We start from the raw sequence: 10,937 nt of genomic DNA, 5'->3' as shown, positions 1-10,937 counted from the left end.
CCCACCCCCACCCCGCACCTCGCTCCTCCTCCTTCTTTCCACGGGGTTCCGGAAAGGCTCAGGAATGCGTCCGCGTTTCGTTTCTGTGGCGTCGTAAAAAAAAAAAAAAAAAGGAGGCGGCCCGCCTAGTTACAGCAGAGATGACGCCTCTGCAATTCTGAGAGTTCCCAGCAAGCCGGGGCTAGTATAAAGCGGGGGCGGAACGAACGACTCCTCCCATCATGCCAGGGGGCAGCTCCGCGCGTCCCACCCTGGGAGTTATAGTTCCCTGCCCCTCAGATCCAGCGGCATCCTCAGTGTGTGAACTCTGTTACCCAGAAGGCCTCCAGCACCGAAGCTGGAATTCCTCGGTTACTCGTTCTCTCCGGCAATTAGCGGAACCTGTTAGCGCTGCCCACAAGGCTCAGCGGGGCTGCGCGAGGTTAGTGGCTAATCAAGAGGAGCTTCGGTCAACTGCCACCTGGCCCCGGCGACAGGAAGTGAGTACCCCTATTCCGGAAGCTGGTTTTGGGATCCCACCACTCCTTCTCACTCCCAAATCTGCCTCTTATCCCAAACTGCTCTTTGCAGGGGCGGGAGAAAGAAGAGTAGTGGGGTAAGGAACGCACCATTTAGGGTCTCTCACGACTCCATCCCAGTTCTTCTCCCCAACAAATAGTATCTAGGTTGAAGACACAGAGAGTAAGTGAAACCACCCGAGTCTGAGGTGACGGTCTTCAGGGACTATGCCTCGATCAATGCCCTGACCTTCCACAATTTAAGCGAGGAGAGAGATGAGCCCGCCAGCCCTAACAGAACATTAAGTTCTAAGGGAAAATTGGCTCAGCTACCGCCTCCTGACTTTTCCTACCTTCCAGCTCTCAGATTCGCTGCTACCCTTAGGTGCCTGCCATGCCTCACATCGACAACGACGTCAAACTGGACTTCAAGGATGTCCTGTTGAGGCCCAAACGCAGTACCCTTAAGTCTCGAAGTGAGGTGAGCCTGCTTCTCTAGTTGCTCTTTCTTGATCCCAAGCTCCTGGAGGGCCAGGACTGGGAAAGATTCCTGGCTTTTGCCCTCCTGCAATACTTGTTTTTTGGATAAATGAAATGCTTAGTTTCCTGTTCATATCTGCAGGTGGATCTCACAAGATCCTTTTCATTTCGGAACTCAAAGCAGATGTACACTGGGATCCCCATCATTGCAGCCAATATGGATACTGTAGGCACCTTTGAGATAGCCAAGGTTCTCTGTAAGGTAGGACTTCCCTCATACCCCTTCCTCATGGTGTCCAGTTTTGTGGGCTGACTGCAGAGGTATCTGCATCCCCACCCCCATCCCAGGTCAACTCTGGCAGTTAACAGTCAGGATGCTCAATTTCTGTTTTTGCAGTAGTATTAAGGCCCCTTTATCTGATAACTTTAAAGGGCCATCTGAGTTAATGAGATTCAAAGCTAGATTTTGCCCCCATTTTAACAGAACTTTCCCTTTTCTCCTGTCCAGCAGTTTATACATCCTGCCAACTTTTCCCACCACCCAGATCACCCTCTCCAAATCACCGGCATCCCTCTTTACACTATTGTTAGGATGCTCAGCATTCACTGTTTTAGTCCAGAAACTAGATATAGTTTGAGCATTCAAAAATTCCTAACTAGAAGATCCTAGAGAGAAGAAGTTTATTTTCTTTCATGCCTGTTTTTTTTTTTTTTTTTTTTAATCTTCCTCTTCTTTAAGTTCTAGGTTCCTGGGTGTTTCTGGGATGTGCCCAAAATGGAATGTATTTTTCTTATATACAGGTTATTGCTCATTTTCAAAATGGAAGCTGCTGCTCCTTTCAGTAATATTACCTGTCTCTGTATTTGTAGCTGAGAAGGTAGATAGTTTGGGCATCCTGAGGACATATGCACTCTGCTGGTTAATCCAGGTAGCCCTGGTTGATGGATTCTGCTGCTGCTTGTGGCTCTGTCAGCCTTAAGGACTTCATCTCTCTTTCTCTATTTTTGATTGCTGTAAGTCTTTGTGGAATGTCTGCTATCATTTCTCTGAGGTTCATAGCTATGCAGCTTTAGTACTGTATTACTATTGCCATTTACCAACTGCTTAGGAATCCCACTGTTGCCCGTTGTCCACCTGGCCTGTCCAATAGAGTTAAGGAATGGTGAATCTGACTTCAGTGTTAACAAATGTCCTATAATGTATGGACCTTGCCGGGACTGTCTTGATGCTTTATGTTGAGACTGGCTTTTCATTACTGCTGAGTGCTGAAGAAATCAGATTTTAGAGATACAGCCAAGTCTCAGTAATAATTAAAAGGTTGGATGCAAGCAAGGATCTTTTTCTAGATCTCTAGCTTGGTATGTAATTGGATATGCTCATCATGCCACCCTATGCCAGTATATCTCCAAGGTCTGCTGACCTCCTAGAGTGATTTTTGTCTATTAGCATGTTGATGGCAGAGTGTTGCTGAGAAAGCACAGTTCTGTACCAGCGTTAGCTAGGTAGTGTTGATGATGATCTCTGAGTATTATAGCATTTGCACTTCCTTACTGCTGGCTGATGCTTGACTTCCTTGGGTCTCTCGTCTGTTGCAAGATTTGTGCTGTCTTGTCTGTTTGCATGTCTGCACTTTTAAATCACAAACACCAGCATTCACAAGTGGCCTTTGAATGCCTTTCTCAAAGTATTGGGACGTTATTTGCAATTTGTTGTGCTAGGAAATACAAGTCTGATGAGTCATTATATCCTTGAACTTGGTTGACTGAAACAGACTAAATGAGATAAACTTTTCAGGTTGGTCCATGTCTCAAGAAAATTTGTCCTTTACTTTAGCAGAGATGGAGAAAGGGTAGCACCTTATTGACTGTTAACCTTAAGGCCTTACCTCTTGTAATTTTGTGAGCATTTAGGCTTACTGAATTACTGCTGGTAAATGGACCAGAAGATACCGCAAGTAGGTTAGCTCTGTACTAGGTTATCACAGGAGGGGCTGAATCAGTGCAGGCAGACACTGGCTCCGTCCAGCCTCTTCATGGTTCTTTCTTGTCTACTGCTTGTCCCACTGCACCAACAGCTTGTCCTTGTCACCTTTTAACTCAGAAGCGCTGTACGTGCTGGCAGGTGAAATCCAATCCAGGTGACTTTAGTACTTTGGTGGGAGTGTTGGGCAAGTACTAGCTTATGGCGAAAAGCCCGACTGCATTTGTAGAGAGAATAATGGTGGAACTGAGGTTTGAGCTCAACCACTGACTTCTTCAAGTTGCTCTTTCCAGACTTCAGTCCTTTTGTCCCTCAGATAGGATAATATAAAGGTCTATTTTTAGAAAAAGAGACTCTTAATGAAGTTCCCTCCTTTTTGATGGCTCTTTCTTCTCCCAGTTCTCCCTCTTCACTGCTGTCCATAAGCACTACAGCCTCGAGCAGTGGAAAGAGTTTGCTAGCCAGAATCCTGACTGTCTTGAGGTAACACTGGTCCTCCCCTGATCCACTCCTTAGCCCAGTCTTCCGGGAATCTTTGTGTGGCTTCCTGGGGACCAGCCCTTACCTTCCCACCCCTGTTGGCTAACCAACCAGGTCATTTCTTACATGCTAATGGCCCTGTTTCTCTCACAGCATCTGGCTGCCAGCTCAGGCACAAGCTCTGCTGACTTTGAGCAGCTGGGACAGATCCTGGACGCTATTCCCCAGGTGAAATATATATGCGTGGACGTGGCCAATGGCTACTCTGAACACTTTGTTGAATTTGTAAAGGATGTGCGGAAGCGCTTCCCTGAACACACCATCATGGTATGTCTCTACTACCCTGCAGTGGGTCCATTCCTCTCCTTCCTCCACTCTTTCCCGCCACACCATTTTGTTACACCAGTTCCTTTCTCCTCTGCTGCATTTCCTAGTCCGCTTAATCATGTCACTGGGTGATGATCCATGGTTCCATGCTTTAAATGTTTGTGTACTGGCCAGTGCCGTCTTCTCCGAACCTTGATACCTAGTCTTTGTAAATCCAGTGTCCGACATCACTCACTAAACCACAATGGAACATTTCTGCATCGTACATACCTCTAGTACATACACACCTGCCCAAAGGTATGGAGAGATACTACAGTCATATTGAAGGGGATGCATGAAATGTTGTTTTATTTTATTTTTACAAGCTCAGGGGAGTTATGACAACGCCTCACTTTCCTCGCAGCATTGAGTGGTCTCTCTGTTCTGTCCATCAAAAGCAAGTACAATTGTGTAGATGGGTATTTAGCTGACATTACCATGTCCTCCCCCTTTCCCTGAAGCCAGAGAGGTTTCATGACATAACAGCTTAAGCAAAGGATGTGCTTGGGTCTTTTGGAGGGGAGGGGGAGATAAATCTACTGTAAATCAGATGTGAGCTTGTTCCAGTTGGACCCCCGCTTTACCCTGGTACAACGGTGACACTGGCCACTCACCCCCTTACCTCAGCTTGGAAAGCAGGGTCCTTTGAAGTGACTCGTCTAAAAGCCCTCAGAAGGCCCAAGTAGAGGGAACCAAGGTACTCTTCTTTGTAATAATGCTGGAAGCATGCGATCGGCTCTTTCTGACCCTAAGAATGCTCTGTTTTGATGGTTCTGTCCCAGGCAGGGAATGTGGTAACAGGAGAGATGGTGGAAGAGCTGATTCTCTCTGGGGCTGACATCATCAAAGTGGGAATTGGACCAGGTAAGCTGGTTCACTGGGGGCCACTGGCCACCGCTTCAGTGGCAGACACCTGTGGAGAACTTCCCTCTCATTCTTGTCACGTTCTTCTCAGGCTCTGTGTGTACCACCCGGAAGAAGACCGGAGTTGGGTATCCACAGCTGAGTGCAGTGATGGAGTGCGCAGATGCTGCCCATGGCCTCAAAGGCCACATCATTTCCGTAAGGCCAAGAGCAGGGTAGGGTATGAGGCTGCCAGACATCTGGGTTCTCTGCCAGGTCTGGAGGCTCTGGTAGAGGTGGCTCAGGACTCCTGGGTTCCTGTCAGCTTTGAGGTGGGCCACTGGGACCTCCTAGAGGGCTTGGGGCATCCATACTCTCCCTTCATAGTGCTCCTTACTTTGCAGGATGGAGGCTGCAACTGTCCCGGGGATGTGGCCAAGGCTTTCGGTAAGGAGGGCACCGAAGGAGGATCCTGTAGAAGAGGATAAGTCACCTCTGAGGGTCTAGGATCAGGCTAGGGAAGTCTAACAAAGCTGTTCAGATTCTTTTATAATATGACTAGTGACCCAGAAGCCTGTGGTGTCATCTGGGGCAAACCAGCAGGGGAAATCCTGAGACTCTGATGTGGACTCTCCTAATGTGGGCCAGGGCCATCTGCAACATCCCCTGGACTGCGGGACAGTGCAGATGCCGAGCCCCACCCTCGACCCATGGCATCTGGCTCTGGGGAGTGGGGCTACAGATCTGCATTTTCCCAGCTTCCTAGGTGATCCTTGTTCACACTGAAGTTGGAGAGCTTTGCTCTTGGGACACTTGAAGTGAGTCTTGTTCGGCTGGGCAGAGTAAAAAGAGGTGACCAGGAGATGGCGAAAGCAGCAAAAAGGAGAGAGCAGAAGCCAGGCAGAGCGTCTCCAGAGGCTCGATTTTAAATTCTTGTAAAGTCCACTGAGGAACAGAAGCCAGGGCAGAGTAGGCCTGTGCACTGGGTTGTGGGCCAGCTAGGGAAACAAAACCAGGAAGATGCCAGAATCATTGGCAGGCCTGAGAATTTTGTGTAAGTTGCTTCTGAGGGTGACCATGTTGGAACCTGGGCCAGATTCATCTCTTTCCCCTCTTGTTGGTGCTGGCAGGGGCAGGGGCTGACTTCGTGATGCTGGGCGGCATGCTGGCTGGGCACAGCGAGTCAGGTGGTGAGCTCATCGAGAGGGATGGCAAGAAGTACAAGCTCTTCTATGGCATGAGTTCTGAAATGGCCATGAAGAAGTATGCCGGGGGCGTAGCTGAGTACAGGTAGGTGTGGAGGCCGGAAGCTGAGGGTTCTTGGAAAGCGTGACTTCCCAAGTAAGGTGGTGGCAGAACTTGGAAGAAAAGTGATGAACAGGGACTAAATGCTAGAGATTGGGGAAGAGTCATTGGGCTTAAGAAATCCAGACAGAAAAGGTAAGAAAGCTTTTCCTCTTCTAAGGGCCTCAGAGGGAAAGACAGTGGAGATGCCCTTTAAAGGGGATGTGGAACACACTATCCGAGACATTCTTGGAGGCATCCGCTCCACCTGTACCTACGTGGGAGCAGCTAAGCTGAAGGAGCTGAGCCGGAGAACTACCTTCATCCGTGTCACCCAGCAGGTGAATCCGATCTTCAGTGACAAGAGCTAGACCTGAGCAGTTCTGCCCTCCCAGGGCGCCAGCACCCACCACAGGGCTCCCCAGTGGGCCCCTCTCCCATCCCAGCTACTAGGGCTATTACTTGGTCATTTCCTATCCTCTCTCTGCTAAGGGCTCCTGCAGTATTCTGTACTTTATCTGCACATGCAAAATGCCCAGGGCACCCACTGGGGAGGAAGCAAGGAAGGCAGGCTGAGAAAATAAAGTTAAGATAATCAAATGGGAATCTGGGGACCCAGAATCCTGAAGATTATTAAAAGGAAAAGATGCTCATTCATACATAAGTGTTTTATATGGCCTTGGTCTGGAAGAGGTAGGCTTTTAGAATCATGTTTTGTTAATCAGATTCATTAAATAGATCTCTGAATATCTACAAAGCTCAGAAGTGTTTATGTATTTTAAATACCTCAATAAAGAGAGATCCCAATGACTTTGAGATTCTGGGGATTTCTGCACAAGGATGGCATCTGGGTGCTGCTGCAGGGCAAGTGGAGGAGTTGGCACTGACCCAGTGGAGTCAAGGACAGTGAGTGCCCTTTCCATGAAGCATCTCCATTCTAGTGCCACCACCCCCAAGTAACGTGGCAGCATGAGAATTTACAAGTATATTCTGGCATCAGACCACACACAGTATTTTCAGAATAGCAAAAGGAAATTTCTCTTCTAGGCTCTCAGCCCTGGTAACCCTTTTGGGCATGTCTGAACGACACTCTCCAAGGGAAGTAAAGTGGCAAAGGGATCCCCTTCCAGCCCTGGAGAGGCCGGTTCTGTTTCTAAGGAATGACCTACACTGACCTTATAGAAGCCTTAATTCCCCTCCCTCAAACGAAGACAGTGTTTTAACAAATCCAAAATTTAATTATTAAGTATTACAAAGTAACTTTAGCAATATAGTCAGGCAACCCAAGCCTGGACTTCCACTTTATTACCCCTAAACTGTGTGAGAGCTGAGGAGGAAGGAGACAGGCAGAGTGCCGTGGGCATTCCAGTCTAATCACAGCAGTCTAGAACTGTCTGTATGGTTAGGAAGAGGGACAGATACACCATTGGGGCCAGAAGCGGGGAGGTATTCACAGAAGGTGGGGATCAGGGTGTCAAACTTTGTCTTCTGATAGTTTTCCAGAGAGTCCTGCAGAGAAGGGAGCAGGGAGATCCTATCATCACTGAAACATGCCCTGAGCCCTCCATATCCTGCATCATATGGCTTTCTATCTTGTTCTGCCCGCCCATCCCCTTCCCCAGCTTTCCATTCCTTCCTACTCACCCTTCCTTCCCTCTGGCCATTTTCTTCCTCGTCGGAGTCCAAAACCAGGTCCCCTAGAGTAATGTCAGAGCTGCACAGAGATGGAGGACGCACTGCAGGGAGGAAACCAGAGTCCAGGTACTCTTCTCAGTGAACACAGGACCTCAAGAGTCCCCAAGAGAGGAGGCTGTCTGATCTGGTCCTGACTCAGGATACCTACCTGACTTCCTGGCCCTAGGAGGCGATAATGACAATCTCAGGGGTTCCATGGGGCAATCCAAGCAGTTCCTAGGGTGGGAGCAAGCAAGACAGGGTGAAAGGAAAGCAGGCAGGGCATGTGCTGCTAGTAGGGAGAAGCAACTGTTGTACTCACTCCTTTTGCTCTGAGGCAGACAAGTCATTTGGGTTCTCCTTCAGAGCCCTTCCTCCCAGGGTCTTGGACGGACTCCTAGACTTGCCAGTCGAGGCTGCTCTGGTGCCCACAGCACCTGCTGGATCTGCTGTGTGTGTCCCATGTTCTTCGCTGTTCCCAGGCTTAGATATGACCTGCGTTGGTGAACCCAGATTCCTAAAGGGGAACAGCATGACTGTGGGGCGCTCCTTATGGCCTCTGCTAGTGGATGCCCACCGGGACTGGATTCTTCGCCGGCCTAGAGGGGCCAGATTGAAATGGTGGCCAGTCAAAGGTTCTGGGTGCTTCCTTGAGGCTGGATCCTGAGGAGGGTGTGGGCCAGGCCGGGCTTTTGGCAGAGGGTCGTGGAGTGCTGGTGTTGGTTGCTGAGGAGGACTCTGCTCCATGGGCTCTGTAGTGTTCACTGAATCAGTAGCAAAGCACTCTGAGAAAGAAAACAAATCTCTTTAAGAAGGCAATATAGTAACACATGGACTCAGTCTGGTTTCTTACGCCTCAGGCCCATGTAACCCTTCCAATAGGCTGCCTCAAAAGGTCGCAAGCTAAACACTCCACCCCCAAATTCTTAGTTTTCCTAGATGGTCCTGGTACCTGGAAGTGGCCACCCCATGTCCACACCATATTGGCTCAAGACAAAAGAAGAAGTGATGGAAACTCCAGGCTGCATCCAAGTCAGCACATCCTGAAGCTGTGGGCAGGGAGAGAGGCATGAAGACCACAGGCGTTGATACAACTCCACCCCCTACCCCCCACCCCAGCATTCTGCCCTTATGTGTTTTGCCCTAGCAAAACCTGCTGTGCCTGCAGTGTAGGCAGTGCTTTTTCCAGCTGACACAGGTATTCAAAAAACAGCTTTTCCATGGCAGCCAGAAAAAGTTCCCCGTACTCTTGTTCAAGTTCCTGCGGGAGGAAAAGAAGCAGGTCAACACACCATTGTAAAGCAATTATATTCCAATAAAGATGTTAAAAAAAATAAAAATAAAAAAAATAAATTATGTTGTACATTGTTGATGAAAGTATTTATACATTGAAGAAAAAAGCCTGAATGAATCTTCTCGATTAAAATCAGTAATGTTATTTATATTAAGCATTACTAATTTAAAATTGGGTCAACAACAAGGTCCTACTGTATAGTACAGGGAACTATATTCAATATCTTGTGATGAACCATATGGAAAAGAATATAAAAAAGAATGTATGCATATGTATAACTGAATCACTTTGCTGTACAGCAGAAATCAATACAACATTCTAAATCAGCTATGCTTCAATGAAAAAAAGATTCAGTTGTACATTTTGAATGGGTAAATTGTGTGATATATAAATTTTATATCAACAAAGATGTTTTAAAAAGTTAAAAAAAAAAAAGGAAGCAGGTCAGAAGAGGACTAGAGAGAACAGCTACACCATAGCTTCCAAAGCAGCCAGTCCCACCTGTAGCTTCGAAGCCAAATCAACAGAGGCTTCTGCCAGCTGCTTCACCTGCTGGCAAAAGGTTTCCTGAGCCTCTGAGATCTTCCTCAGATCCTGCTTTGTCTGTTGAGGGTAAGGAAGACAAACAAGTTAGGGGCACCAGAGTCCAGTGACCGGGAGGAGGAACAACTTTGTTGCACCGCGTGTTAAGTGGAGGTAGGGCTTGCTCCAGGGACGACTCACGGCTTTGGGGTCCCGCACTGCAGGTCCAGACTCTGGGAAGTGGCGATGCAGGGCATTCAGAACCTGGGCCCAAGGCCGGCCCTGCAGGATCATATCCACCACCAGCTGTGAAGAGTGCTGAGCTCAGAATCCCCACGTCCGGGCAAGCTGCCCTTTTCCAACCGGTTCCACCCCCAAGCAGTCGGCCCAGGACAGGTCCTCGCATCCCCTTTCCCCTCTACCGGGTCCTACTGACTCCAATACCTTGGCCTTTAGGCCCATACACAGGCGTTCATGGTGCCGGTACCGAACCAAGCCGGGGGCAGCAGCGCGCAGGGATCGCAGAAACTCCAATACTCGCGGAAAATGCTCCACGCAGCGTCCGCGCACGACTTGCCAGCAGGCAGCGGCTACGAAGCGAAGAGCGGCGGGACCTGCCCCAGGGGGCGTGGCCATGGCCGGCGGGCCCCACCCCAGGAGCCGTACCTTTGTGTTCCTACCTCTGGCAAGGCTTCCCGCCTCCTCCTAGGGGCGCGGTTTCCGGTGGCCCTCACAGGCTCGGCTATTTCGGTCTGCGCCGGATAGTTCGCGATCCGAGACTGCGCCCTCCCATGGGCCACCGGAATCCCGGGGTTTTCTCCAACTCGGGCTGGAGCCTGAATGGAGAAGCTGGCCAGCTCCACTGGCAACAGGTCGTTCTGCCTTAAACGCCGCCGCTGTCTCGAACTCAAAGGCTACTTCGCTTCCGGCTCCGCGACCAGTTTCCCTACCCGGGAGAAGGGTGGTAGTGGAGAACCAATGGGCCGCCAGACAAGGGAGACGTCACGGCGCGTCATAAGGCCGCGCCCCGGCAGATCCGGCGGCGCTGCCGGGCCCCGACCCAGCTGACCTGCGCTTCCGACGGCTGCTGAGCAGCTGGGACCGGGGACCTGGGCCCCGCCTCCCGCCCTTTCCCGCCTCCGGCCCTTTCCCGCCTCCAGCCCTTGCATTTCTTCGCGGAGCCTGCGGAGACGGCCCGTCGTTCTTTGAGGTCTTGACTTTCTAGTCTGTAAAGCGAGGCTTATGCCACTTTCCCTCTCCATCGTCTTCACCCTCTCAAATACGATTCCTTAAATCCCAGCGCCCAAACCATCGCCTGCAAAGCCTTCCCCGGGCGGCGCGCCGCTTGCAGTAAGAGTTCAACTCTTTTTTTTTTTACAGAATGGGAGAGGGCGCCCGCCTTTAAAAAACAAAATTCAAAGTTTGAAAAGATACATCAGATTGTTAATCTGGTTTTTTTCTAGATGGTGAGACTGCAGGAAATTTTTGTGCTTTTCTGTGTTTGATATCTTTTTTT

The 10,937-nt window shown here is 49.5% G+C and overlaps 2 protein-coding genes across 6 annotated transcripts; one reads left to right on the top strand and one right to left on the bottom strand.

Annotated features, from left to right (window-relative positions):
* Window positions 1-116: 116 nt before the first annotated feature.
* GMPR2 (guanosine monophosphate reductase 2) lies at window positions 117-6,741 on the top strand. 2 transcript variants are annotated; one of them, XM_033851273.2, is made up of 10 exons: window positions 117-479; window positions 883-978; window positions 1,120-1,239; window positions 3,358-3,441; window positions 3,592-3,666; window positions 4,587-4,668; window positions 4,760-4,866; window positions 5,052-5,094; window positions 5,778-5,937; window positions 6,113-6,741. In XM_033851273.2, the coding sequence occupies exons 1-10, from the start codon at window positions 222-224 to the stop codon at window positions 6,300-6,302; spliced, it is 1,215 nt and encodes a 404-aa protein (XP_033707164.1). In that variant the 5' UTR covers window positions 117-221; the 3' UTR covers window positions 6,303-6,741. The 2 variants fall into 2 exon arrangements, with proteins under 2 accessions (XP_033707164.1, XP_033707163.1); XM_033851272.2 differs by having other exon boundaries at window positions 119-479; window positions 3,592-3,765.
* TINF2 (TERF1 interacting nuclear factor 2) lies at window positions 4,087-10,411 on the bottom strand. 4 transcript variants are annotated; one of them, XM_019924126.3, is made up of 9 exons: window positions 9,866-10,411; window positions 9,623-9,727; window positions 9,401-9,502; window positions 8,759-8,866; window positions 8,558-8,654; window positions 7,928-8,390; window positions 7,775-7,842; window positions 7,576-7,667; window positions 4,087-5,119 (listed from the first exon to the last, which is right to left on the bottom strand). In XM_019924126.3, the coding sequence occupies exons 1-9, from the start codon at window positions 10,055-10,057 to the stop codon at window positions 4,949-4,951; spliced, it is 1,398 nt and encodes a 465-aa protein (XP_019779685.1). In that variant the 5' UTR covers window positions 10,058-10,411; the 3' UTR covers window positions 4,087-4,948. The 4 variants fall into 4 exon arrangements, with proteins under 4 accessions (XP_019779685.1, XP_019779687.1, XP_019779688.1 ...); XM_019924128.3 differs by having other exon boundaries at window positions 10,088-10,407; XM_019924129.3 differs by having other exon boundaries at window positions 10,102-10,407.
* Window positions 10,412-10,937: the final 526 nt, after the last annotated feature.

This window comes from Tursiops truncatus, chromosome 2 (assembly GCF_011762595.2).
Source record: "Tursiops truncatus isolate mTurTru1 chromosome 2, mTurTru1.mat.Y, whole genome shotgun sequence".
NCBI classification, from domain to species: domain Eukaryota; kingdom Metazoa; phylum Chordata; class Mammalia; order Artiodactyla; family Delphinidae; genus Tursiops; species Tursiops truncatus.
This window is presented reverse-complemented; position numbering and strand designations above follow the sequence as displayed.

Bases quoted from the DNA above. Each gene is read 5' to 3' on its own strand.
- GMPR2 (XM_033851272.2), top strand. From the start codon at position 222: ATGCCAGGGGGCAGCTCCGCGCGTCCCACCCTGGGAGTTATAGTTCCC. The intron at 3,766-4,586 runs GTATGTCTCTAC...GTTCTGTCCCAG, and splicing joins TCCCTGAACACACCATCATG to GCAGGGAATGTGGTAACAGG. The intron at 5,095-5,777 runs GTAAGGAGGGCA...TGGTGCTGGCAG, and splicing joins GGATGTGGCCAAGGCTTTCG to GGGCAGGGGCTGACTTCGTG.
- TINF2 (XM_019924126.3), bottom strand. From the start codon at position 10,057: ATGGCCACGCCCCCTGGGGCAGGTCCCGCCGCTCTTCGCTTCGTAGCC. The intron at 9,503-9,622 runs GTGAGTCGTCCC...TACCCTCAACAG, and splicing joins CAGTGCGGGACCCCAAAGCC to ACAAAGCAGGATCTGAGGAA. The intron at 8,867-9,400 runs GTGGGACTGGCT...TTCCTCCCGCAG, and splicing joins ATTTGGCTTCGAAGCTACAG to GAACTTGAACAAGAGTACGG.